At 44.2% G+C, this 27,768-nt stretch overlaps 2 protein-coding genes across 2 annotated transcripts in view; both read left to right on the top strand.

Moving 5' to 3' along the window:
• The first annotated feature begins 1,039 nt into the window (after positions 1-1,039).
• Positions 1,040-27,768, top strand: part of Mrps6 (mitochondrial ribosomal protein S6) — a 60,125-nt gene continuing 33,396 nt past the window's right edge. Inside the window, exon 1 of the mRNA XM_059277647.1 lies at positions 1,040-1,277. Coding sequence (XP_059133630.1) covers positions 1,233-1,277 — 45 coding nt within the window. The 5' untranslated portion in view covers positions 1,040-1,232. The remainder of the gene's footprint in view (positions 1,278-27,768) is intronic.
• Slc5a3 (solute carrier family 5 member 3) lies at positions 1,165-26,651 on the top strand. Its single transcript, XM_059277646.1, has 2 exons — positions 1,165-1,277; positions 19,940-26,651. Exon 2 carries the CDS (start codon positions 20,265-20,267, stop codon positions 22,419-22,421), a length of 2,157 nt encoding a protein of 718 aa, XP_059133629.1. The 5' UTR covers positions 1,165-1,277; positions 19,940-20,264; the 3' UTR covers positions 22,422-26,651.

The raw sequence follows: 27,768 nt of genomic DNA, 5'->3' as shown, positions 1-27,768 counted from the left end.
GGGTGAGGTCCAGAAGTGTAGGTAATGAACCTACTTTTCAGACTGTTGGGCCCCAAATTGTGTTTCTACATGCCTACGACCTTGGACTAATTAAATTATCCTTGCATGTTTATATTTGCTAATACCTAAAATAGAGTGAATACGCTTTGCTTCACAGAGCTGGTGTGAGAACACTTGCAACAGCCTTAGTGTGCCAGATACAGATAGTGAGCGCTCAAAAAATTACTACCAGTTATTAGGGCCCTGTAAAGTTAGAAGAACATTTCAGCTAGAGAGCCCTTTGGCGGGGTAAGCTGGGAGCAGGGGACAGCAGCAGCGGATCAGCCCCTTAGGAGCAGAGCTAAGAAAACAGCACCCCACTCTAGTGGCAGAAGGGAGGGGGTCCTGGCTTTCTCTGTCTCTGTGTCAGTGTGTGCTGGGGAGTGCTGGGCCTGGAAGTATCTGCGACGCCCCTCCTGGCTCCTGTACTCTATCGGGAACTCTCAGGATCCTCTACCTGAAAGCAGGTAGAGGGGTAACCTCTAAAGAATGATTGCTTAGAGTCGAATCCTTAGCCTGCTTTTGGGTCAGGCCAAGGCGCACAAACAAATGCCCACATTAGCCCTTCGGTTCCAGGCTCGTTTCTTTGCGGCTTGGTGCACCAGCCTCTCGTGAGCACCCCGCCTTCCTCCCTGGAGACGCGGGGCGAGGGGCGCACACCAGCCAGACCGCAGCGCACCGCAGCGCACCGCGGCGCACGCGCACACGCTCGCCCCTAGCGCCCCGGGGAGGAAGGCAGGCAGGCAGGCCTGGAAAGTTCCACCGGGTTCCAGAGACCAAGGTTTGGTAGGCGCGGAGGCGGCGGGGAACGGGTGCGTGTCGAGAGAGGATGCGGCCTCCCACGGGATGCTTCCGACCGTGTCCGCGTGCCCCGGGTTCGGGGGCAGAGAGCCGCGTCCGGGAGGGAGGGAGGGCGGGCTGGCACCCGCGGAAGCGCAGGCGCGGGCGCCCTCCGGGCCAGGGGTGGGGCGGGGCCCGGTGGGCGGGGCGGGGCCCGGTGGGCGGGGCGATCCTTCTGCGCAGCTGCCAGAGCCTTTAAACCCCCGCTCGCACGGTCGCAGCGTGCTGTCGCCGCCCGGGAGCTGACCGGCCGTCCGCTTCTCGATCCCCCCACCCCTTTCTGCTCCCCGCGTCCCCGCCCTCGGCGCCTCGCGACCCCGGCTCGCCTCCACTCGGCGCCGCGATCCCGGGCCATGCCCCGCTACGAGTTGGCTTTGATTTTGAAAGCCATGCGGCGGGTAAGTGACCTTCCCTCGGACCGTGTTCCCGCGCGGGCCCGCCCCGCCGCCTCCAGGCCTCCCGAGCCCCGCCAGCCAGCCCCGCGTCCCCGGGCCAGCTGGACACCGGACCCACCCCCTCGCGCGGCCCACGGGAGGCCCGGCGCGCGCCGGGGTCGGGCGCTCGGCGCGGCCGCGTGCGCGCGGGAGGCCGGTGGGGTGTGTGTGTGTGTGTGTGCCCGCGCGTGTGCGCGGTCGGTCGCGGGAGCGGGGCGGGGGTGTGTGTGTGTGCTAAGCACGCAGGGGCCTCGGCGGGCCTCGGACCCCGGCCCTCTGGAGTCTGGTGGAAGGACCCGCGGGAGGACACACGCCAGAGCCCAGGCCAGCTCCGCTCTGCTCGCACGCGTCGAGAAGCTGCTCATGGTCCCCGCCGGCCGCTCGTCCCGATCGCCTGTCCTCAGCGTCTGTGATCAATACAACCTTCCTCCAAAGCCTGTCGGTGCCGGCTGTGTACCCCACACGCTTGTCCCCGCTGTCACACTAAAAAAAAAAAAAAAAAAAAATCTTTTGACCTCTCTTTTTCTGACTTCAGCGAAAATCCTGCTCCTGGTACCCTTAGCCCAGTTTCATTCATTCAAGTTGTGGCCTTGCTTGCGCCTTCCGAAGACATGTCTTCCCCCAGCTTTTGCTTGATCTTGAGGTAGGGACTTTCAGGTTTGGAGGGATGATAAGCCACCAGCAGCCGGGTCACGGACTGGGGTCGGCGGCGGAGGCAGATATCTTCGTCCTCTGGTCCTCTGTTCTGAGTCAGGCACTCCTCCTCAGTCGTCGCTGAAATCCCCATTCTTCTGAGAGAATTCGGTAACGTAGTGTGCTTTTTATGCTCTCTCCTTCCCCAGCAGGTATAATTTAAAACACAACAAAAACATCGTTGTACCTTGCCTGAGCTTTGGAAAGCAGCCTTCTTCAGCACTGGGCATGTGGGCTCTGGGTCAGTTTCAAGTAGTAACTTCAGTTTGAATCAACTTAAGCCCGGGATCATGGGCTAACAGTCACATAGCATGAAGAGATGTTAGGTATGCCTTATACAAGGTTGGCTGGGAAGAGACTAGAGAGCCACCTGATGGTCCGGGGGGCTGGCCAGCATGCCATCGTGTCCCCAAGCTTTCTTGTTCCCCATCTCCGGGAGAATTTTGTATTGTTTCACCTCTTGGCTACCCTCCTTCCCCTTTGGATTATACGGCTTTAAAAGGATGGGAATAACGGGGTTGGGTGGTGGTGGGTGCAGAGTGTTAAAAGGGACCATTCTGATTAAGTAGAAATAGTTTGAGCCTCCCTTTATACTTTTTAGGTGATATTAGAGACTGAAAAATGTGACCACTAAAATCCCTTTTCATCTCGTCTTAGGCAAGTGTAAGGTAGCAGGTGATCTCTAAGGAGGTAGTGTGGAGACACAATTTTGTAATCCTTTGAATTAAAGAGTACACTCTTGCTTAGCATGGTTGCCAGTGTATTAGCTAAATGTATTTTACTGTATGTATTTTCACTCTAATTCAGAAGTTGAGTGTAGTTTGATTAAAATACCCTGCTCAAAATTCTTTGCTTAGAGAGTTCAAACACCCTAGGTAAGAGGGACAGTGGGGTGGAGAAGGCACCAGTCAGCGGCAGGACGTAAACTCAACAGTGTGGAAGTTGTGAGGAGACATCTAACTCAAATAAGCTAAAATTAAACAGTAACAAACCTCAGGTTTTTGTTCTGACTTTGTAAGCAAGTAACCAAGATGTGCAGGTTTTCGACAATTTTGTTTGCTTTCAATTTTAGAAAATTGAATTCTTATAGGATGTTGGGGGTGTAAAGGAAAAAGGCACTTGTTTTAATGTGAAATGCCTCGGTGGCTCGCACCGCAAGAGCAGGCATTGGGAAGCCACAGTTCTAACGTGGGGCAGTTTGCTGCTGCGGCGGCGGCAGGAAGGCTCCGCACCCTCAGTTCTGAACTGCATGCTGGATACCTGGTAGCGCTCCCTGTAACATAAGAGTGTTTTCCTTTCCTTCTGTAAGTTCAGGATCCTAGCAGAAACAGGGAGTTGAGAGACCGGTGTCCAGCCTTTGTCTCCAGAGTTGTGCTTTGTTCTTTTTGCCTACGAAACAGTCTTAGTCTGTTTTCCCTGTTATGGCTTTTATTTTATTGTATTAGTCCTCAAACTTGACTCACTACAGGCGCTTCCAGGGCTTAAATGTAAGGATACCTGTTGACACCCCCATAGTGCCTTTGCAGCGGGGTCCTGTGAGAGTCTCAGGCTGAGACCTCAAGGTAGAAGTTCTCGGGTGGTCTCCTCATTTCGTAGTTGTTTGGGGTTGATCATTATGAGCCCTTGTTTTTGTTTGGGGTTGATCATTATGAGCCCTTGTTTTTGTTTGTGTGTTTATGTGCAGACCATAGTCCTCTCAAGATTGTTGGGCTTGGGTTTTAATGTATTAAAGAATTGTAATTTTTGTATTCTTTATCATAAAAAACAAGGTAAAAATGTGGCTCCTCTCTGGATATGGCACAGTGACAGGTGATCATGAAATTGGGCTTTGAAGATGCTGACAGGCCTTCTGAAAAGTAGTTGCTTAGAACAGCCTTAGATGGTCTTCATAAAGAGACCTGACATGGGCTTGGGAAGCCCTCCTACCCCAGGCTTCCTGGAGCTTCCAGAAGGACGGAGCTGCAGGGGGAGCACGGAGCTGCAGGTCCCTGCTTCTCTTTTAATGAAGAATGCCTTGGGTGATGAGTGCTCTGCTCTCTGTCACCTCCACCTGCAGAGGACCTTTCAGGCCGGTTACAGGGGTGGGGCCATGCACTTCCCTGGAGTCTGGGAAGAGAGCTGTTCGCCTTCACTTTGTAGTTATTTAATTTAGGTAGATGAAAGATAGTTGTGGATATAAACTGATAAAAACACACCCCAGCCCTAAAGGACTCTGTAGGGTTTTTTGTTTGTGTTTTTTAATACCTGGAATGGTTATAGAAGAGGAAATTTTTAGAAGAAAAATCTGTGCAGTATGTAAATATTCTTTCATCACATAGTTCAGAAACATGTTAGGTCAGAAGGTTGGTCACAGTTGGGATAGGTTTGTGACAGCCCTGGGGAAATACATTTCTTTAATCATGTTATCATTACTCAAGAATTGTCATGTGATTTAAATCATATGAATGATTTAAATAATAACTAGTTTAATTACTAAATGAGTGGATGTACAATAAGATAGCATTTATATGTCCTTTTTTATATATATATACGGGTTTTTAAAAATTGGGATTGAATGGTGTGGTGGTACATGGCTGTCATGGCAACACTTGGGTAGTGGAGACAGGGGGATCAGGAGTACAGTGTCATCCTTGCCTGCGTAGTGAGTTTGAAGCCTGCCTGGAATGCACAAGAAACTATTTCAAAAGAGCCACAGAAATACTACAAGTGGTGGTAAAATGGTTATCTCATTAAAACATTGTTATGTTCATATTCTGCATTTTTAATTTCAGTGAAAAGCAGATTCTGTTTTACAGTAACTCAGTAGTGTGTAGGTGTGGTTCTGTGGTGCCCTGTGAGTTAGATATAGAAGACTGTGTCCATAATGAACTTTGTAAGATGCAGAGCACTGATTTTCTAAGGAGCTCAAAAGTTTCTTACGGTTTCTTTTACCTGGGCCTTTTTGATAAGACAACCTGGCCAAAGTTTTTGTGATGTTCTGGAGTTGTGACTAAGTTAGGATATTCGGGAAGGAATGCTAGAACCAGTTACCATGTAGATCCCTTTCAGAACTCAGAGATGGGCTGGCCGCTGTAGCGTGGCTGGTCTGACCACACTTGAGAAGTAGGACATGGTGAGCTTTTTCTCTTGTTAGCTGGTGCAGAGGCTCAGGTGGGGAGGGGGGTCCAGCTGTCAGTCATTTCCTTTGTCTTTTGGGCCCAGCCACAGCAGCTTAGTTTGGCTCTTGAATACTCCTTCGAGCTCTGCTTGAAGCTACACATCTTAAATGGCTTTGTGAGCAACAGTGTTGTACTTGGATTTGCCATTAAAGTCCTTGGTTCCAGGTCTCTGCAGCAGCAAGTGATAGAAGAAGAAGGGGGCCTCTTCCTGTCCTGAGCTAAGGAACAAGGAATGGCCTGGGGTAAGGAGTCCTTCTCTGTCGGAATGGTTTGTATCTTGGACACTCCTGTCAGACTTCCCATTCTACCCTGATTGGATTCATACGCTCATACTGATGCTCACTGTAGGAGTGAAGAGTCTAGGTTGTATTTATATGTAGATTTTCTACTAAATTGTCTCACTATAGAATCTCCTTAAAATGTTCAAAGCAGTGAGAGATGATCTGTAAAGACACTTTCCATGCAGTGCTGATGTTGTGCTTCTCATATTTAGTTGATTTATCTGAGATTTGGGGTACAGAAGTTTGGCTGGACATGGAGGCAGAAGGAAGAGTAGAGAGGGAGACTGTCTGTCACTGGGATTGTTTATAGGTGTAACAGTTTTTGGCAGCTGGGTTAATGGTCAGATTTTTCCTAGTTAGTCACTGGCTTTATAGTAGAATGTGTTTATAGTATTCTCATGAGTTTATATATTGAAGAGGAAAGAGTACCTCCTTTTAATATTTCATTTAAGAAGGCCATATTGTTAAACTATCAGATTTGTGGTCAACACATGTCATTATTTTTGTTTAGGGAAGTCAAATTTAAAGAATTAAATAAATGCCTGATAAGTTGTCAGTTTGCATAAAAGAAAGACTGCTGGACAGTGAATCCGTCCCTCCTACCCTTGTGCCACTCTGAAAGTGGGGACTGGCAAGCTGGCTCACCCACCACCTACCCTTTCTAGAGCCAGTATGCTAAGGAGGGTTTTACATTTAATGGTTGAAAAACGAGCTATAGTTTATGCTTGTAGGGAATTGAGAAAAGTCCCGATACCACAGTCTGCCAGTGAGGTTGTATTGAAGTAGGACCCTGTTCAGCTTGTCATCCAGTTCTTTATGGGTAGAACTTGCTGCCTTTGGTTTAAATGTACAGACAGTTTTCTGGGCTCACCGTTTCTCTTGGCTTTCTGTGGTGCCATTTTTTGACTTTCTTCTTCAATACTCCCTCTTTTTACATAATTACACCTTTGACCATTTAGGTAATGAGTGGTTTTTGAATCAAGCCCCTAACTGGCATTTCCCTCTGCTTGTCACAGACGCTTGCCTGTCACCGTGGCAAACTCAGTGTGGTTCCAAACTGTGTGGATTGTGGTTCCCAGAATCACCTGCTAGTGCTTTAGAACTTGTCTGTTTCCTGTTGCCTGGGGTTGAAACGTTCTCTTCTGAGTTGCAGTCCCGTATGCTTCCAGCCTTAGATGAGCGTTCTTGGATTCTTGCAATTTCTTAGTGGTTTCTTCTCAGCTGTCACTGAGGCAGACAGTTAATACTCATAAGTACACTATTGGAGTGCAAAGATACTTGTTTTTGAAATGCCTTAACAAACCTGAGATAAATTTTAATAAGGAAATAGCATTGTGTGGCATTGGGTATCTGGTTTTCACACTGGTTGATAGTGTGAACACCTGCTGAATTAGGTAGGGCACACTCTTTTCTCAGAAGACAGAGTGAAATGTGATATCATAGTGGTCTCTAGTATAATTCCAACCTATTGTTTTCCTGACATCCTCACTACCTGTGTTCTCCATTCCAGATGCTAAGTAACAAAATTGTGGATCCTTGTATCTACAATTCCCTGTTATTTTCTTTGTGCATGTATCACATTGCTTCTCTATTTGGAATGTCTTCCATTTCTATATTACCACACTGCTTCCATGAAAACCTTCAAGTTCAACTCGCTTGCTACCTTAAACAGGTATCAAGTGCCCTGTTAATAATGTAGACGATAGTATTCCCATTGTGTGCGCTCTTTTTTTATCCCCATGGTTTACTTTCTACTTTGTACTAACAGCTAATTGGGGAATGCATTTTCCCTCCTGTGCTAGATTACAGTTCTTTGGGGTCAGGTGTGTTCTCATTGTTGTCCAGTGCTGTGTGCATAATAGGTTCACCAGCTGCCTTTGAGGATCATGGCTGTCTGTGGTTTTCAGAGGCATGGTGACCCTCTGTGCCAGGAGGTTTGCTATCCAGTCAGTGGAGCTTTCCTGGGATAGCATGAGTTGTATGCTGCCCAAAAGTTCCACTAATTTCCAAGACGATTTTATGGCAGAAAATCTTGGTTTTATAGTAATTTGCATATTACATACACAGACTAAATGAAGGTAAACTACTCTGAAAATGAAATTGGAATCTTTGGAATGACTTGATACAAGGTGAGTGGCTAAAATATTAGCTATAGGATGAGGAGTGCTCAAGTAACTAAACCCAGGAGAAAGAGAAACAGTGGTCTCAGATTCTGTGTATGAATTGCTTTACAAAAGCTTTCTCCTGTAATGAAACTGGCTGTAACTTGCAGATGTTGCGTTTGTAGATGTGGCACAGCTGGAACAGAGAGACTGTCACCGAGGAACTCTGAATCATCAGCACATTCTACAAGGGCTTTGGTCCCATGTTAAGGTTGACAAATGAATATAGTTCATGTACTAAAACATTGAAGGGATGTAGGGTTGGTTTATGATCAGATGCGATGACTGGATATGAACAGACCTCTGCTTCAGTATGTGCTCTGGCTTTGTTTTCTAAATGAGCAGAAGAGCATAAGATCTCCAATGAAGATATTGGCCACTATGGTAGAATCAACAAGAACTGGCAGTGGGAAGACCTGTAAGGGTCCTTACAGATGGGTAGAACTTGTTTTAGGTCCTAGCACACACTTCTAGGGTTTCAACCATTTTAGTTTCTCATCTCAGTGAGGGTGATCCTTACTAAGAAAGGCCTTTGAAGGTAAAGGTGGAAAGTGGGTGTCCAGTGTGCCTCCAGAGTAGCTTTCTGCATTCATGACCTCGTCTTCCATTGTTCCTTTACTGAAGATACTTCACATGGTAAACTTGCTGTGCTTATGGGATCAACATCCAAGACTGAAATGCAGCTCTTGCTCAGTGTGAATTAGTGATGTTGGTGCTCGTCACTCAGTCTGTCATTGCACATGTTAGCCTGGGCTCATCAGCTGTTTTCTCTCTTGCTCCCTTACAGCAATCCAGGTTTTATAGGAAATCAGATTTTCAAAGTGTTGGCCCTATGGGCCAATGAGGTGTGTCTGGATCAGCTAGAGCTCTCATTTTGTAATTTCTGACTTAGGTCATTGGATTGAGGTGGCTGGTTCAACCTCTCTGAGCATCTTTGTAGACAAAGCCCACCTTGTTTGTTTGCCATTGGTTTATAATAGGATTAATAGCTACTCAGTAAACACCAAGCATGCTAAGTTCTTCAGAAGTAATGGCAGTCCCCCGTTTCAGATTGTTGCATTATGTGAGGTCATTTAGGCCCAAGTGTACATGTAGAGGCTTCAGAGTTCCATATAAGGAAGTGTAGTCTGACAGTGTGAACTGTGAGAAACGGCACCTACAACTTACACTTTCTTGATTGTTGGATTATTTTAAGCATACTTAGTTCTACATTTTGTTTTTCCTTTGTCTTTTTTACTCTCCTCTCCAGGTGGAATTTCAACTGTGTTAACCAGACTGGCTTAGAACTCATTATGTAACTCAGGCTGGCCTCTGCATCATGGCATCCTCCTGCCTCAGCCTCCCAAGTAGTGGTGTTCTCTGGGTAAGCTACCATATCCTGCTCCTCTATGTGATCAGGTCTATGTGATCTGCACCCATTTTATTAATTTCTTAGAGGCTTGAAATAGTGCTTCTATGGTGATGCTTTGTGTGGAAAATGGCATTTGATCAGGGTGTGCTTAGGAAGATGACTGTAGTTAACCCGTGACCCTTAGAGTAGTACAGGATTAGGAAACACAGTGAGGTGCTTTCTGAGTCAAGACTTGAGACTTAAGTTTTTACTTGTGACTAGGTTTCCTGTTTCTATAGAGTAGAAACCAAGTTAGTGTCTCAACTAATTTTTCTTTTTGTCTTTCCCCTTTCTTTACTCCTACTCCAGATACCTGACATCAAATTGCAAATTTGAAACCTGAGATCCAGGTTTTGTGAGCATGTCTTTTGGCCTATGGCTCAGTTTACCTGTTTGACTCCTTTGTCCTAACGGTTTCTTCTGTGATTGCAGTGTCCCTGTTAAGGGTATCTTTACCCACTTTTTGAATACCCAAGGGATTGGTGCCTAGGTAAGAACTTACAAAGAAAATTGCAGTTGAAAGCACACACTTAACGAAGTATCCACTGGAGCCTCTGTCTCGGAAACTGGCACTTGGCTGCTTCCCCTATAACCAACAACTCCTGCTTTTGGCTTTGTTTAGATCTCACTTGTTAAAAAAAATGTTCTTTTTGACACCTATTCTGGCCATCAGATTCTTTGATTTTTGTCAGCTGCAGCTGTGGGAGCCAGATGATTGTGTAGCCCAGTGTGAGAACGTCCTTGTGAGGAGGAGTGCAGAGCCGTGCGTGTTCGGTGGCTGGGGACAGGTTCTCCTCAGTAACGTGCAGTTCTTGTTTCTGCTAGAAAAGTACAGAAATGTTTAACGTCTGATACACACATTACAGATGTAAAACATCCATTGGGTACTGGTTTTGCTTCAGTTTTAAGGTGAGTTTCAATTGGCAAGTGAAAAGCTAAATTTGAGCATAGGCTATTTGCCTGGCATAGATACATGCTGCTCCTGTTAGCCTTTAAATTGATTGAACTTGTTAAGTAAATGATCCAGTGGAGGTTGGTTGTGTTTCTTGTGTTGGTGTACTGCTTGCCTTCTGTTTTGTTAGCTGTCTCGAGAAAGCGCCTGTATGGAGTCTGTGATCTCAAAACCGTAAGTCACCAAGGCTTTCAAAGGACAGCCCAAGCCTGAGAACTTGGGCACTTCTGGTCTTAGAAGAATTCCACTTTACGTGTGGACCAAGTAAGGTTTGTTTTTGTTTTTCTTTCAGATTCAGTCTGTGTGAGAAAAACAGTGAAGAAAATTTGAGAATTTCTCCTAATACCTTTTTTTGGTTGTTGTTAAATATTTTATCTGATTAGGATTGACTCACTGGAAGTTACTTCTAGAGTTTGCAAGATCTCCTGTCTTCTGATAGCCACAGGAAAGCAGTTCTGGAGTGTTCTCTGGACTTGTAGACCCTTGGGTTGTCTTAGCTGCCACAGAAGAGGAAAGCCTAGCTGCACTCCTTGTTGGCGACACCATGCTTTTGTTGTGCTGACTCGATTCCTTCCAGATTCTCTTCAGTTCTTCTGTTTCTGCTCTTAGTTTTGTTTTTTGAAAACAAATTCTCTGTACCTTAGGAGACATTAGGACACCACTAAACTGTCTTTCGGGGGAAGCTTTGGCTTCTTAGGAGAGATACAGAGACTGGTCTACCAGGATGATGTGTAAAAGCATCTGACTGATCACGTGGGAATAGAGAAGCCATCTAGTGTGTGTTTTAGGAACATAAAACAGGAACCAAGTAGGTTGAACTCACAAACACACACAAACACATCCCATGAAGGTGAACTATCATGTTGAACAGGTTTTCTAGGAGTGTAAAACAGGAACCAAGTAGGTTGAACACACACACACACACAAACACACACACACACCATGAAGAAGGTGAACTATAACGTTGACCTGGTTGAGATTTACTGCTTTAAACCATATGGATGTTAGCCTTAGTACTGCCTAATCTTAGTAGATTACTGAAGGAGATACTGTGTGTGTGAATATGCATTTAAGGCATATACTTTTCCTTCTCTTTGGGTTCTTCAACATCTTGAAGATTAGTGTGATTTACACTGCCCAGGTAGAAAAAATGGGTATCCAGTGTCACACAGCTCAGCCAGGCTAGGACTCTGGCAGTTTGTTTTGGGGAATCATGCCTTTGATGATTGCATCTCATAGTGTGCCTTATAGTTTAACTATAGTATAACTGTACTATAGTTAAAGTCCTTTTGTATTGAGGAAGGTAGTTTACATCTATTTTGGGTACCTACTAGGTACCAGTACTACTGTGTATTTCAAGAATGCAGAGGCTCCAGTGTTCATGGTGTTCTGGCAGCAGACACACTAGCAGATTCTATAAAGAAACAGGAGTCAGGAAAAGGAGCAGAGTAGGCTGAGTTCCATTATAGTTCAGATGTTCAGACAAGATGGAAACTCAGTGAGAATGGGTTGAGGCCATTAACTGGAGCATGAAGAGGTCATGATGGAGTTGCATTAATGTGTACTCAGTTAAACAGGATGGTAGCTGCTTCTGCTGCTACTTCCAGCTTCTTACAAAAGCCTTCCTTGAAAGATGTGACAAGGTATAGAATTGTATCTTATTATGCTTAGTGCTTTCTCCCCATTCAACTTGACCCACCTTGAGTCAGGGTCTCGTGTATTTCAGGCTATTCCCATACTTGTGGCCGAGGATGACCCTGACTTTCTTGCTCTCCTGGATTCGTATCTCAAGTGTTAGGGTTATAACACGTGCCACCACGTCTGGTTTCTGCAGTGTTGGGGATTGGCCCAGGACTTCCTGCATGCTTCTAGCTGAGCTGTGTCTTCCTCATCTCCACAGTTCTTTCATTGATAATCTGTCTGATGTTGCCTTGAGGTGTGTATGCTCACATTCTATAGGTGTGAGACCGGTTTGGGTATACATTAGTACCATCACTCTGCTCTAACAGGTCCATCAACACTTACCAGTCTTACGGTAGTTCTATTACTATTACCTTCTTTGAAATATATTTTATATTTCTTTAATCCTTACAATTTCAGACTGTTACAGGAACAGGTCATTTGATAGCCTGTTGCCTAGTTTTCATTTAGATCACTGATTGTTAGAAATTATACTTGTGTTTTTAATCCAGCACCTACGTGATACGTATCTTGATGGTACCTGTTAGGAGTGACGGCTTCTCTCATGCAGTACAAGCATTGCGTTTGAAATTGGTACAGCGCTCAGTTTATACTAAAATATATTTATTAAATCAAGGATCGTGCTTTTATCGTTTGGTTTTCTTGGACAGTCTACAGCCCTTTCCAAGATGACAGTGGTGCTTTGCGGAATCCATTATTTAGGGGTTTGCTGTAGTTCTTTCTTGTGATTAGAAGTAGATCCAGTATGTTAGTGGGAATATTCACAGGGCTGTCAGTGTCCTGTGTTGGAGGTGTGCCAGTGTGTGCTTTGTTGAGGATAGTAAGCAGTTTCCTGGATAGGGTGACACATTCGGTTACTTCATGGTAAAGGGTCCCTCTTTTTCTTTTTAATAAGTGATGCATGGAGTAACAAATTTGAAACTGGACATTTTGTTCTTTAGCACTTATCTACCGAGTTTAGTATTCGGATCAATTACTGCTGGAGGACTTTAAGCAAAGATGAACATACTATTTCTCCTGTAAACATTTACTATTCTGTAGCTTTCAAAAGAGCCACTGCAACTCCATGCTACCTTAACATTTGGTGTTGTCTCTTTACAATTGTTTATTTCAACCTGAATTCAAACAAGTTCCACAGGTTCCACTTTGCTGTTGGTCTCACAATGCTATTAATAGTGCATCCATCCTCTCTGTACAGTGTTTTATGAGTTTGAATCTGAATATTTTCTGGAAGCTGGTGGTAGAAATTTGAGTACCTAGCCAGGCAGTTGTTGTGCATGCCTTTAATCCCAGCTCTCAGGACGCAGAGGTAGCACAGATCTCTGAGTTCTGGGCTAGCCTGGTTTGCAGAGTGAGTTCCAGGAAAACCAAGGTTACTCAGAAAAACCCTGGCTCAAACCCCCAACCCTCAAAAAGTACATGAGGTTGCATTTTGTGGAGTATTTACATGTTTTGGTGATAACATTCCATTAAGAGGTCATACGACTTGACTGTCTTGTAAAGACAAGACTGATTACTAGTGAATGCAGACATCCATCCATTTTAAAGTTCACCATTAGCTTTCCTCCTAAGAGTTTATTTAGCATTACTGTGCAGGGTGAGTGTGGCTTGTAACTGTTGACTTTTCTCATTGTTGTCTTCTTTCTTGCATCAGTTACTTGGATTTTCCTGATGTGTCTTTATTTCTTCTGCTGTGTGTGTGTGTGTGTGTGTGTGTGTGTGTGTGTGTGTGTGTGTGTCTGTGTCTTCCCAAAGAGTGCTACAAAAGGCTGTAGTTTTGCATCTACTCCAGAGAAGGTGTTCCTCTGCTTCAGTGATCCTTGACACTCCTCAGTTTTTGTTTGTTTTTAGTGTTACTGGGAGTCAGACTCGGCCCTGCACGTGCTGCCCAGGTGCTGCACCCCCGAGCTGCATGCCCAGCTCCTCAGTCTTGTCGTGTGTAAGTGGGGCTAACTGCCCCTGCTGCTTGAATCTGAGTGTTAGAGGGGCGGCCCAGGTTCTGTAGCGTGCTGTGTGGTGTTGGCCGGTGCTGATGCAGGGGCCGATTTCATCGGGGTGTCACTCGGGGAGTGAGTGTCCAGTGTGCAGGAGGCTCAAGTCCCTGACCCTCTCCTGGAGAGGGATGGAGAAGCTGCCGTCCGCAGGAAGCCTGGGCTTGTTTGTATGGCTTGAGCTTAGGGAATTGCTGCCCGCCTTCCTGAGAGTTGTGGGAGCAGTCACCCATTGGAGGAGAACAGCTACGGAGCAGCCTGCGCGTGCGCAGCAGGGAAGTGGAGTTGTTAGTACAGTGAAGGGAAGGGGTGGACAGGGCGGCAGGTTGGCACTGCTGCGGACCGGCTGGTGTTTGTCTCAGCTAAGGGCTCACTGGCCTGGCATTCTACACACACTGATTTGTAGCAGCCTGGAATCGAGGGAAGGGGGTGATCGTTCTTTTTGACCTTTGAAATCTGCCATTGCTTACTGCTTAAAAAGCCCGTCTTGGCGCTTGATGGCTGTGCAGGAGGTTGGAAGTTTAGCAGTCTCAGCGCAGTGCTTGTGAACGAGTCACCTGCGCAGGTGGCGTCCAGGTGTTCACACAGCTGTGTAATGTATTAGATGATGTTGTGGGAGGAAATCAGGGTTGGAGGGATTGAGGTGGTCGGGGACAGAGACCTAAAGGGAGAGAAAGGCAAGCCTTGAGCCTGGGCTCACCCAGGTTCTTCTTTCTTGTACAGGTGAGGCAAGGCTCTAATACTAAATGACAATCTCAGTTTTTCCGTGTATTCACTCAGGTAGATTTTTGTCACAGGTGCTCTGTGCAGTCTTCTGTTCAAATGTGCTGTTTGTCTACCATGAGGACTTTATGATCCCCCAAAGTTTGTTTCTTTTAAGATGGTCTTTTTGCAACCTAGGTTGGCTTCAAACTTGTGATCCTCCTGCTTCAGCCTTCCCAGTACTAAGATTACCAGGATGTGTCACCATGCCTAGCTTGCAAGCACAAATTTTTAAACATGTATGATATGGAGGTCTTTTTTTTCTAAGACTCTATCATTTAAAATGCTTATTATTTTTGTCGGCACAGAAAACCTTTTCTTTTTTTTTTAAAGATTACTTATTTCATGTGTGAGTGCTCTATCTGCATGTATGCCTTTATGCCAGAGGAGGGCACCAGGCACCGGGCGGTGGTGGCGCACGCCTTTAATCCCAGCACTTGGGAGGCAGAGGCAGGTGGATCTCTGTGAGTTTGAGGCCAGCCTGGGCTACAGAGTGAGTTCCAGGAAAGGCGCAAAGCTACACAGAGAAACCCTGTCTCGAAAGACAAGACACACACACACACACACACACACACACACACACACACACACACACACAAAAGGCACCAGGTCTCACTATAAATGGTTGTGAGCCACCATGTGGTTGCTGGGAATTGAACTCAGGTCCTCTGGAAGAGCAGCCAGTGCTCTTAACCTCTGAGCCATCTCTCCAGCTCCTGAGAGACCTTTTTCTTTGAAGATAGTAAGTACTGCATTGTAGCTAATGGCAGAAGCTGTGTAGGTACTGATGTGAGTGCAAACCCTGCTTTAAACAGAAGTGACTGGATTGGGGGCAAGTTAACATTTTCAGTTTTCTCATCTATAAAATATTCACAGTAACTGTCTCTATTATGGCTGTGAGGGTTCTAAAATTTCAGTTTTAACTCATTTATAACATTGTCTTTATCTGTACTCATGATTAACTAGTCATATTAAGGAAACTTGTTTTTGTTTGTAAATGTCCCCAGTAAATTGTATCATGTCTGCATTCTACTTCTTTATAAGGAGAGTTGGAAGACAGTCATGTGAGTGCTTAATGTTTTGTATCAAGCATCATTAATCCACTCACAGAATTTTCTTTACTGGACATTGACGCAAGATGACACAAAGTGAAAGTGTATATGAAAAGTCGAAGACTGTGTAAGGTTTGGGATTTTCCTCAAATGGGTGATGTAAGTTGGAACTAATCGTTGGTGAAGTGGCTGGGAACCTCTTTAAGACGTTTGTAAGTGAATTTTACACGTTGTATACATTGTTTAATTTTGTCCATTTAGTCTATATGTGAATAACATTTGTGAAGATCCTAAACTCCTTTGCACACAGTTGACAGTTAAATTTGAGAAGGCCGATGTCATCATTACCAGTCCATTCAGGTTGGAGAGAAGAAATTGAGCTGAGCCACCACCCTCTTGTGGTGGGCAGTTAGGGACTTTTCCATGTTTGTCATGCCCTAGGAGCTAGGCAGGGGCTGCACCTCACAGTTGAAGTTCAAGGGACATATTGTTTCAGTTAGGAAGTGACAGATTTTACAGCCTTGTTCTGTCACTGTTTCCTGCTGTACTGTATGTATATCTGTCCTGTAACCTGTACTCACCCCTTTACTGAATCATGCAACCTGGCATGTTATTGTTATGTGTTATTGTGTGTCTGTTGCTTTGTGATGGAGACAAAGGGAGCTTTGGGTGTGCTCATGTCACAAGAGACCCTCAGAGTTCTTTTATGACCCTTAAAGTACTAGGTGGTGACTGAGAACTTTTCCCTTCTGTCACTATGCAGGGTTAACTTGCCAGGCCTCCCACTGACATGCTGGGGGTCCTATGTAGGTTATCCCGTGAGTGTTTGTGAACCTAGCCCAAAGCTAAGGACAGTGCGGTTGGTCACTTTTAGGGTCAACATGATCTATGCCAGTGGTTTTCAACCTTCCTAATGGGTTAACCCTTTAATACAGTTGCTCATGTTGTGGTGACTTCCAACCATAAAGTTATTTTTGTTGCTGCTTCCTAACTGTAATTTTGCTACTATTATGAATTATAAATGTCTAGTATGTAGGTATATATCTGATATATGTATGACCCCATGAAAGGGTCATTCAACCCCCACAAAGATCATGACTCACAGGTTGAGAACTGCTGATTTCTTAGCTCACATTGATCTTGAAATTGTGACAGGAGCTCCCACTGAGCTGGATGACTATTGTCCTTGTCCCCTGTTTTTATGACATGCGGCTTTTCTTTTGAGATATATACATCCTGATTTTTATAGATTGGTACAGATCATTTCCTGGTTTGGCAGGTAATGGTCACCTAGACAGTAGAAATGAGATTTGATTGTTAACTAGTTGTGTTTTTATAAATGGGTTTTATAACACCTGAGAGAATTCAGAGTTGATGTCAGTTGGGGCTCATCTTCTCTTTCTAGTTGGTCAGACACAGCACCGTGTGCATTTCTCTTCTCTCTTTGGTTTAATTCATTTAAATGCATGACCATCAAATCTGCATTCTGATTTAGTGTGAAACAAAAGGTACTACATTACCTTTGATTTTCGTGGGGGAAGTCCTACAATTTCAAAACACCTTTGTGTTTGAAATTAGCCCGAATCAGTTCATCATTACTGGGGGACCATTTCTGTATGTATGCTCCAAATATTCTTGTTGTGGGAATCATTGTTTTTCAAAGAATATTATATCAAGGAAACACCTAAATTGTTAATTGTGAAAGGAGGCTTATGAATAACCTTATGAATAATAACACCATCTAAAAAGCTGCATGTTAGCTGGAGGCATTACTGTATGTATTCTTTCTAAAATAAAGGACCTCTGAGTTGCTCATAGAGCTATCAGTGAAGAAATGTTCACTCTTTAAACATAAAAACATACAAAACTCATGTATTCTATTTAGGATTTCCCCTGGCGCCCCCCCCCCCCAAGAAACGTAAACTAGGTCTCTTCCTGAAAGGCTGGACTTTCAGGCTTAGATAGTCATGGCTGACATCTGAAGAGTACTGTCACTGTACTGTAGTATCTGTGGCTTTCTACAGTTGGAATTGATCTGTTTAGTTATTTTCCCTTCTGAGCTCTTAGGAAGCATTAATCCCTGGAAACTCTAAAAACATACCTGCAGACTAGTACAGACTCCCATGAGGCCTCTGGGAGCGATGGCTTTGGCAGAGCATAAAGAGGGAAGACAGGGCCAGACACGGTTTCTGGGTTTTGAGACAGTCTCAGTAGCCGAGGCTGGCCTGGGTCTGAAGCAGTCCTTTGCCCTCAGTGTCGTGAGTGCTAGGATTACAGGTGTGTGTCACCATGCCTAGCCTTGGACAGCTCTGAGCGCAAATTTGACCAGTCTGCTATTTCCTGTGAAGGCATATCTAAGGAAGTTAGGACTCAGGCCTTGTATGGAATTTCAGCCAGGTGAGCACTCCTTGGGAAGCAGAATATAGCTTAGCTGAGTCACACTGATACTAGCACTGATTCCTAGTGATAGAAGCAGGACATGGCGACTTTGTCTTTGAACACATAAGCTGCTACATCAACCGTGGTCAGAAACTGAGTCCTCCTCCCTCTAGACAAAGGCCCTGAATGTTTTCTCAGCCCTTGGAAAATATGCTAAACTCCCACAAGAAGAGCTTTATCTGCAGATTCTTGGAACTAGCAAGGTGAGCAGGTGACAAGGGTCCACCTGGTACTCCTCGGGCCATAGATCTCCGCTGAAGGCAGGCAGGACCTCAGGACTGGCCTCTTCCCACTGAGGCTGAGGACTGACCTTTATGTTGAAACTTTTAGAGAGCTTACACACATTTTAGAGAAATTCTTCCTAAATAATTTGGAAGTTTTTTTGGGGGGGGGCGGGGGCGTTAAACTTGAAAGATTTGGAGGGTTGGGAAAGCAGTCAAAATTCGATCAACTTCAGGATTTGGCAAGTATGAAGGAATGATAGAAATTTGTACTTGAGTTTTTATGTGTGTTTGTTTTTTTGTTTTTGTCTTTGGCAATATCTTGTTGCTGACATGATTTTTAGGAGGCGGGATTTTAATGTGGTTTTATTTGCAGTTTTTTTTTTTTAATGTGAGTGTAATTATTGTGTGCTCTTTTACTTAAGTGAGATGATGGAATTGGCATTCTTTAGGGAGCGGTATGGAGTAGACCTGCTGGAGTGGAGTAGGTTTGCTTTTCTTTCTAGTGAGAGTGTGATCAAGGTTTTAACAGTACAGTTTTATTTCAAATAGATTTGAGAAAAGAGGCCTTTTTTTCATTTATGGCTCTGTGGCTCCTAAGTTTATTGTTTTTTGTTTTTTAAGAAAATGCCTAGATTTATCAGAAACAACAGTTTGTTTCAAGCATGGGAAGTTTTATTTTGAGGTTCCTCAGTAATAAGCAGAAACACTTAGACGTTAACGTGTGGTGGTATTGTTTTGGATGAGAACAGTATTCTTACTGATCTGTCAGCTGCTTTATAACTAACTGAAGCTTGAGGATTTGTTTCTTCACTGAAAGGAGAACCGTCAGGTTGATACATCTGATTGTAGTCATGTTTAAATACGTGTTTTACAGAATGATCTTCTTAATTCAGAACTGAAAAATGTCAGATGGATTTATTGAAGATGATTGAACGGTTAACAGCTATTTTGTTTGGGCTTGGAAGATAGAATAATCCCATTAGTCATTCTTCCAGAACGTCTCCCTTTGCTTTTTCACACAGGAAGGAAGAAGTAGACATAGTCAAGTACTGAAAGTCCTCTATGAAGTCCCATCTTGAGTACAATGCCTTCGTTGTCTTAGGTTGTTTTGGGGGTGGGGGCATTATTGCCTAAAGAAGGGAAGAGGAAGGGCAAGAAGGTGTTATTTCCGGTTTTCTCTTCGTCCCTCCAACACCTCCCTAGCAGAGAGCCTGTGAGGAGGGCAACTCGACGTTTGGGGAGTTGTGTGTTGTGGCATTTTTGTGTAGGGTGTGTGGTTTCTCACCACTATTTCTGCTCCTAGGTTCCCTGTGACTCTCCACTTACAGAGGAATGTTGAACTTCTCAGATAGATGGTAACACCTAGTAAACGTACCTGCTATTGCATCTAGGCCCCTAGCTAGCCATGTTGTTATTCTCCTCCCCATCATTGCAAGGGTTGAAGATCTGTTTTGCTTTGTTAGGCAAATGTAATGTCCTCTTTCCCCCTTAGGATGCTTTAACATCTTGATTCCTGTTCTGAGTTGAGACTGCTATAGCAAGACAAAGAATGGTATATACACACATGGTGGGCAGTCGCTGCTTGGGAAGTGAGGTGATTGATGATTCTTTTGTTTGTAGCTGAAAACAATGGCTGCTGTCACTGCCCTCTGTGACAGTACAGTTTGCACGTCGCTGTAGTTATTAAAGGGTATTTATTATAAAAGTGTTTTTCTTTTATAACAAATGTTGCGCCATGTTTGCTCGATTGAAAGTTTCCTCATCACTTGATGAGACCCTACTCTAATTCAATCTTTGTCTTTTGTCTTTGCTGCCTTGCAGGGTTGGTACAGTAGGCTTCACTAGACTTAGCTGCAACTCAGAATTTCTCCTCCAGCACCTGAGTAAATGCTGATGGTCTTGTGGATTAAGAGTACGAGCTAAATTCTCAATCCCAATTGAGAAGCGGAGGAAATTTAAAACTGTCTCCTTCGAAGCTTACCACAGCCACCACCATCAAGACAGCAAACAAAGGACAAAGACTTTGAACCGCTGTGTTGCTCTGTGTAGTCCTGTTCACGTGTGCTTTACAGACTTGGCTGGGTTACTAAGTAAATAAAAAGTTGGACGCTCTGTCATTCGGACATTTTATTCACAAGTTACCAGAATGAGGGCTGTACTGGAGACAGCAGACATTGCCATAGTGGCCCTGTATTTTATCCTGGTCATGTGCATTGGTTTTTTTGCCATGTGGAAATCTAATAGAAGCACTGTGAGTGGATACTTCCTGGCCGGGCGCTCTATGACTTGGGTGGCAATTGGTGCCTCTCTGTTTGTGAGCAATATTGGGAGTGAACACTTCATTGGGCTGGCAGGATCTGGAGCAGCAAGTGGATTTGCAGTGGGCGCGTGGGAGTTCAATGCCTTACTGCTCTTGCAACTTCTGGGATGGGTTTTCATCCCGATTTACATCCGGTCAGGGGTATACACTATGCCTGAATACTTGTCCAAGAGATTCGGTGGCCATAGGATTCAGGTCTATTTTGCAGCCTTGTCTCTGCTTCTCTATATCTTCACCAAGCTCTCAGTGGACCTGTATTCAGGTGCCCTCTTTATCCAGGAGTCGTTGGGTTGGAACCTTTATGTGTCTGTCATCCTGCTCATTGGCATGACCGCTCTGCTGACGATCACCGGAGGCCTGGTTGCAGTGATCTACACAGACACTCTACAGGCTCTGCTCATGATCATTGGGGCACTCACACTTATGGTTATTAGCATGATGAAGATTGGAGGGTTTGAGGAAGTTAAGAAAAGGTACATGTTGGCCTCACCCAATGTTACTTCCATTTTGTTGAAATACAACCTTTCCAACACAAATTCATGTAACGTCCACCCGAAGGATGATGCCCTAAAAATGTTGCGAGATCCAACAGATGAAGATGTTCCATGGCCTGGATTCATTCTTGGGCAGACCCCAGCCTCAGTGTGGTACTGGTGTGCTGACCAAGTCATCGTGCAGAGGGTTCTGGCAGCCAAAAACATTGCTCATGCCAAAGGCTCTACTCTAATGGCTGGCTTCTTGAAGCTTCTCCCAATGTTTATCATAGTTGTACCGGGAATGATTTCCAGGATACTGTATGTTGATGACATAGCTTGCATCAACCCTGAACACTGCATGCAAGTGTGTGGAAGCAGAGCTGGGTGCTCCAATATTGCTTACCCTCGCCTGGTTATGAGGTTGGTTCCTGTGGGCCTTCGGGGCTTGATGATGGCAGTGATGATTGCGGCTCTGATGAGTGACTTGGACTCCATCTTTAACAGTGCCAGTACCATTTTCACCCTCGACGTGTACAAACTTCTCCGCAAGAGTGCAAGCTCCCGGGAACTAATGATAGTGGGCAGGATATTTGTGGCTTTTATGGTTGTCATCAGCATAGCATGGGTGCCAATTATTGTAGAGATGCAAGGAGGCCAGATGTACCTTTATATCCAGGAGGTGGCAGATTATCTGACCCCTCCAGTGGCAGCCCTCTTCCTTCTGGCAATTTTCTGGAAACGCTGCAATGAGCAAGGGGCCTTCTATGGTGGAATGGCAGGCTTTGTTCTTGGAGCTGTCCGTTTGATACTGGCTTTTACCTACCGTGCTCCTGAGTGTGACCAGCCTGACAACAGGCCAGGCTTCATCAAAGACGTCCATTATATGTATGTGGCTACAGCACTGTTCTGGATCACAGGACTCATTACTGTAATTGTTAGTCTTCTCACACCACCTCCCACAAAGGATCAAATTCGAACTACCACCTTTTGGTCAAAGAAGACCCTGGTGACAAAGGAGAGCTGCTCTCAGAAAGACGAGCCCTACAAAATGCAAGAGAAGAGCATCCTACGAGTCGCTGAGAACAGTGAGGTCATCAACCACGTCATTCCCAACGGGAAGTCTGAAGACAGCATTAAGGGACTCCAGCCTGAAGACGTTAATCTGTTGGTGGCATGCAGAGAAGAGGGCAACCCGGGAGCTTCCCTGGGCCATTCAGAGGCAGAAACACCAGTAGATGCTTATTCCAATGGGCAAGCAGCTCTCATGGGTGAGAGAGAGAGAGAGAAGGAGACAGAAAACGGAAGCCGCTACTGGAAGTTCATAGACTGGTTTTGTGGCTTTAAAAGTAAAAGCCTTAGCAAGAGGAGTCTCAGAGACTTGATGGATGAGGAGGCTGTTTGTTCACAGATGTTAGAAGAGCCTCCGCAAGTTAAAGTGGTATTAAATATTGGACTGTTCGCTGTGTGTTCACTCGGAATTTTCATGTTTGTTTATTTCTCCTTATGAACTTAAGGATGTGGTGAGACACTTAACTTAAGCAAATACTGGTCTTTGAAAACAAAAATGTAACTCTTGCATCTCTCAGGCATTGTTTACGCTGAAGGTTTTAGCCAAATTTTACTTAGCAGAAAATCATCTATTTGCAAGACTATTTTCCCAGAGTTGGATGAAAGTAAATCTTCAACTTAAATGAAACAAAACAGACTGAATGGGGGGTGGGGGGAGAATGTGGTTTTAGAATTTTACATACCAAAGTGAGGAAAGACCAATTATTCTCATAGATCATGTAAAGCAGAACATGTGTTAAGATGTCATGATGAAGTGTCCTGTGTGCATTGCCCAGTCTTAGTAGACCTTTGCTGAAGTAGATCTGCTCATTTGTAAGCTTTTTGTCTCTAATACCTGCTAGGATTAAAAGATGGAGTTCGTAGAGATTGTATGATTAGTTATGTCCCGAAAGTCTAATGTGTTGTGTAGTGATTACTGCAGGCCAGCTTTGTTTGTGTGATTGTTTTTGTTAGCATGAGTCTATGGGTTCTGCTTGCCAAAAGAAAGGAAGGATGTTTTCCTGTAGGTATTGTACCACTTGTATGTGGAATGTTAGTGGTTTGGGGCAGACTTTGTTTCAATCCCCTCCAGCTATGTTTTTCTTACTTAAACTGAACCATACTCAAATGACTACCAAGTCTGTCTATAATTTTCTTTTTCATCAGGGGGGAAGTAAATATTGCTGATGATCCCCACATTTATTGATCAAATAAGGTTGTTTTAAAATACAGTTTGGGAATTACCAGCTACCATGCAATGCTTGATAAACTTAATGCTAAGAGGATAATGAATCATTTTCTACCTGTTTCTAGCTGCTTTCTTGTCATTTTGTAACATTCCTTGTTAATTAGCCAAATGCCTTCCCAAGTGGGTCCAGTTGTCAGAAAACGTTCAGTATCGTGACGGAAAGTTGGCCCTGCTTTTGTATGCAGTTGTGGTACTGATTAGCTTGTGATATACTGATGTTGTGTTTAGAGGGGAGATCAAGTGCTGACTCCATACTGCATTCTTCCTAAGTTCTCTTCGTGGTTTTTGTCTTTCTTGAAGATGGGCTGTGTCTTTACACCTATGCTGTTACAGTCAGCACGTGAGTGTTCCCTACAAACTGCTCTCCGTCACAGGAAGCTTCACCCTCGCTGTTTGTCAGTGAAGGTTTTTCTGGGGGGTGGCCAGCATGTTCCTAAGTTGCCATGAACAGAGACTTTGGGCTTAGCAGTGTGCTTGTGGAGGCGATCGATCACAGGACTCTCGATACAGACCTTTATCTTGGCTTAGTGTCCAGCTGTAACATCCATGGGCAGTCGATTTTCATAGGCTGTTTCTCCTTAGTGAGGATGGTGCCGAAGGCATTAGAGAAAACCTCTTGAGGATGATGTGTAGTCCTGTGTCTTCAACACTGCCTGTTCTCCTCCATGAGAAATGAGGAAGCTAATTATGTACCTACTTTCTTTACGCTAATAACTTTTACAATTACACAATAAATTTATTAAGCCTTGTACTCAAAGAGAATTATTACTTTTATAGGTCATTTTGTAGATTTTTTGAATCAGAACTCAACCCGATAACTAATTTTTTTTTGTTTTTTTGTGATGTATCAACCTGTTTGCAGATGATGGACTTGAGTTCAACCCTGACTTTAGGGGTCATCCGGTGCATGCAGTCTTCCTGTCTGCAGGGGGTTCTGATAGACTGAGTCTGTAGATGGAAAAAGTAGTTTATGTACGAATAGCATGTATTTCTGAAGAACTTAGAGTGCCTTGTACAATTTTTCTCTCAATTTCTATTTTGAGGTTTATAACCTAGGGGCCAAGTAGACAGGGGCCATCCTTTTCCTGAATGGAGGTTGAGGCTGTGATGTGTCCAAGGTTACAGGACCTTTTGGAAAGATGAGAAATCAGTTCTCCAAACTGGATTCAGAGTTTGCCCACATGTGTTTGAATGAATGGTTTGTTCAGGGTTTGTGACAGTCTTCTCTTAAAGAATTCTCCATTTGAGATAACCTTTCAGGCTTTGAAAATGTTAACAAGATCTTGGCTTGTCCAAATTTGTATTAAGTTGTAGGAGTTAGTGTTTCCTTTGAACACATCCCTATGCTTAGCAAGAATTGACACATTGGCTGAGTGGCCTTCCTAATCCTCATATTTACAGCAGAAGTGAATAGATATTTGTGTGAATTTCTCCCCTTTATTATTATTGAGTCTTAATAATTTGGAATGTCGGAGTCCTCTTACCCTCTTTTTGTTGTCTTATAGTAAGATATATAAAATACATCATCATGTGTCTCTGTGTAAATAGCAGTAGGTCAAGTTTAGAGTACTAATGTTTATAAATAAGGAATGACTTAGCATATCCACTAGGTGTTTATTCTCACCAGTACAAACATCGCTTTATTGAGTCTGAAGTCCCTAACGCTTGTCTTCCTTACCTTCCCAGTAATAGATACTGTGATTAAGTAAGTATGTGAATTGGTGTTGGCAGCTTCATTTCAGGAGACCAGTCTTTAGTGTATGGGTTGTTGGAATGATCTTGGAATGATACATGATTTATTTCAGGCTAGCAAAATGTTCATCCTTCACATGGATATATGAGTCCTAAAAGATGGCATGCATCTGTATAGACATTTACACATGCATTTTTGTGCTTGTGCAAGCTAAGTATCGGAATTGACCAAGATTGACCATGACTAAAATAGTGGCTAAAAGTAAAAACATAGGTGAGGCTATTGGTCTACAGAGGTAGGTGAGAAATAGAAGCCTGGCATCTATCGTATGAGATCATGTGTTTTGTCTTCCCAAGCAGTTCATGTCTGGGTCTAGAGTGAAGGGCTTTTAACAGTGGTCTGGAGAATGATAGTTGGCTCTTCCGTGGGACTTCAGGTTTCTCTTTCATTTCAGAAGATTGTGTCCTGCCATCCCAAGAATAAACAGCTGGGCCGATCTCTCCTTCAGCTATTCTGTCTAGGAAGTGATTGCTTTTGTTTTTAGAGAAGCATCAAGTAATAGCACCTGTCCTTGGCTCAAATTCAATGGATCTCATTTCCAGGGCTTCCTTTTTACTGGCTCAAAGGATCCATTATCTTGCACAAAGAAGCTGATCAGGGTTGTATGTCCTTATCTCTTAGAGATGTCAGCATAAGAAATTAGCAGAGACCCTTCCTTCACTTTGTGAAACTTCCCAGTTAAGAATAGATCAGTGGAGTTAATTGGTTCATTAAGCATAGGGTTAAAAGCCGTGTGTGTGTGGGGGGGGGGGTATGAATCTTTAAATTCCTACATTGGGGTCTTTCTCTATTCCAACTGCGTGATCATCTCATCTCTTTGAATATCATTATTGTAATCGATGGATGCGTCTTCTTTTCTACCGAATAAATAAGCTTTGTCATTAGCCATGAAAAGATCAGCCTCTAGTCTGACTGATACTCTAGTACTAAGATGGCTTCATTCCCTCCTGCCTTATTCCCTTTCACATCTTCATTGGAGGTATGATTGGAAAGGGACCACATAGGTATCTAGTAGTGACACTTAACCATTTCCTAAGTTTTATGTTGAAAGACCATGTGTACACAAGACCATTCCTGTTAAATTACGCGACTTCAGAGCCTTGTTGGCGTACAATTTTTCTAAGAAATAATAGTAATAAATTCGATGTTGATAAGTGTGTGTAATACAGATGTGAACAGATTGATGATAAAGAACAATCACTAGTTTAAAATCTGTAGAGGTGAAAGGTCACATTCATTGGGTTCTGGAACTTGAGGCGGCTGGGCTGTTGGCTAGCGTAAGCCCCTCTCCAGGGAATAAGGTCTAGCTTGGTGAGTTTCATGCTAAGATGGTCAGGTTAAAGTGGCTGATAGCTGACAGACCTGAGTGGGAAGCAGGCCTTTCGGCTTCTTGCTGTGTGGGATTTCTCATTGCCTAAGCAGAGTTTACAGGTGGCGGTGTCTGGTTCCCTTGTCCCTTGCTTCTTAGTTGGTCATCTGCTCTTTCTTCCAGTACTTTTCGATTTCCTGGTTAGTGCTTGGTTTATTTCACATCCTCTCTTGATGTACACATGTCTTGCTTTGCCCCAGTATTGAGGACTTATAACCAAATAATGATTCATTAAATTTCAGTTAGGTTTAAACATACTAAACTTAGAGTATCTAAAAATGTTAATGAGAATAAATGTTTCCAAGATAATTTCCTCATATTTATATTGGTTAATAATAAAAGCACTAGTGTTTCAGTATTCTTTTTTTTTTTTTTTTTTGGTTTTTCGAGACAGGGTTTCTCTGTGTAGCTTTGGGCCTTTCCTGGAACTCACTTGGTAGCCCAGGCTGGCCTCAAACTCACAGAGATCCGCCTGGCTCTGCCTCCCGAGTGCTGGGATTAAAGGCATGTGCCACCACCGCCCGGCTGTGTTTCAGTATTCTTAAAGTCAGGAAACAGTAGTGAGTTTCCCTAGAAGTCCCTTTGAGATGATGGTGTCACGTGATGCAGAAAGGCTGATTTTTGCCATGAAGGTGTAAGTTTGGAATGAGTTGGTGTAATGAGAAACACTGTACTGTAGGCACAAGGCTGGTGCATGAGCAGTGAGGTGGGGCCGAGCCCCTTCTCCTGAAGATCGCCTCTCCTAACTGGGTTTGGACCTCTCCTGTCACGCTCTGGTGACTACTGTAGCTGCTTAGTGAAGTGAGCTGAGGTTCCATGAGAGAGTGATGTTGGTGCCAAGTCCCACACTTAGTCATGTGTTTTCATTTAAAGTTCTCACTACTCACTGATCACTACAGCAGTGTTGTGAAGTCGATTCCGTTCATTTTTCTGTCTCCACTCCTTTATAACAGGCAAGGTTTAGGTCGAGTGTAAGCCACCCATTTTTCTAGCAACTGCTAGCTGCTGGCCTTAGCACTTTGCTGAGAAACAAAAGAGATGCACTTTATTCTTTAGAGGTGCATGCATCCTGCACGCTCTGCTCATGGCCGGACTCCTCCAGGTGTAGGAGCAGTGGTTTGCTGTGCCCAGGAAGGCCCAGGAGTTGTGCCCAGGAGTTGTGTGCTGGCACTGTTGCCCCCCTGCGCCTCACTCACTCAGACGTGAATGTCTAGTGAACTCTGCTAGGGATTTTCTGGACAGCACAAGTTGACAGTGTATCCCACAGCGTAATTAGGTGAATTCTCCTGTTTCCCTAGTGCTGCTGGATATATAAATTTATATGTAAGTAACACACACACACACACACACACACACACACACACGCACGCACGTTTAATGTTCAGTTTATCAGTATAGCCTAGGCTTCTGAAAGCAGTATGTCATTAGTAACTGTG

The sequence above is a fragment of the Peromyscus eremicus genome, chromosome 12 (assembly GCF_949786415.1).
Source record: "Peromyscus eremicus chromosome 12, PerEre_H2_v1, whole genome shotgun sequence".
Lineage (NCBI taxonomy): Eukaryota > Metazoa > Chordata > Mammalia > Rodentia > Cricetidae > Peromyscus > Peromyscus eremicus.
Note: the sequence above shows the minus strand (reverse complement) of the source record. Positions and strands in the feature narration are given on the sequence as shown.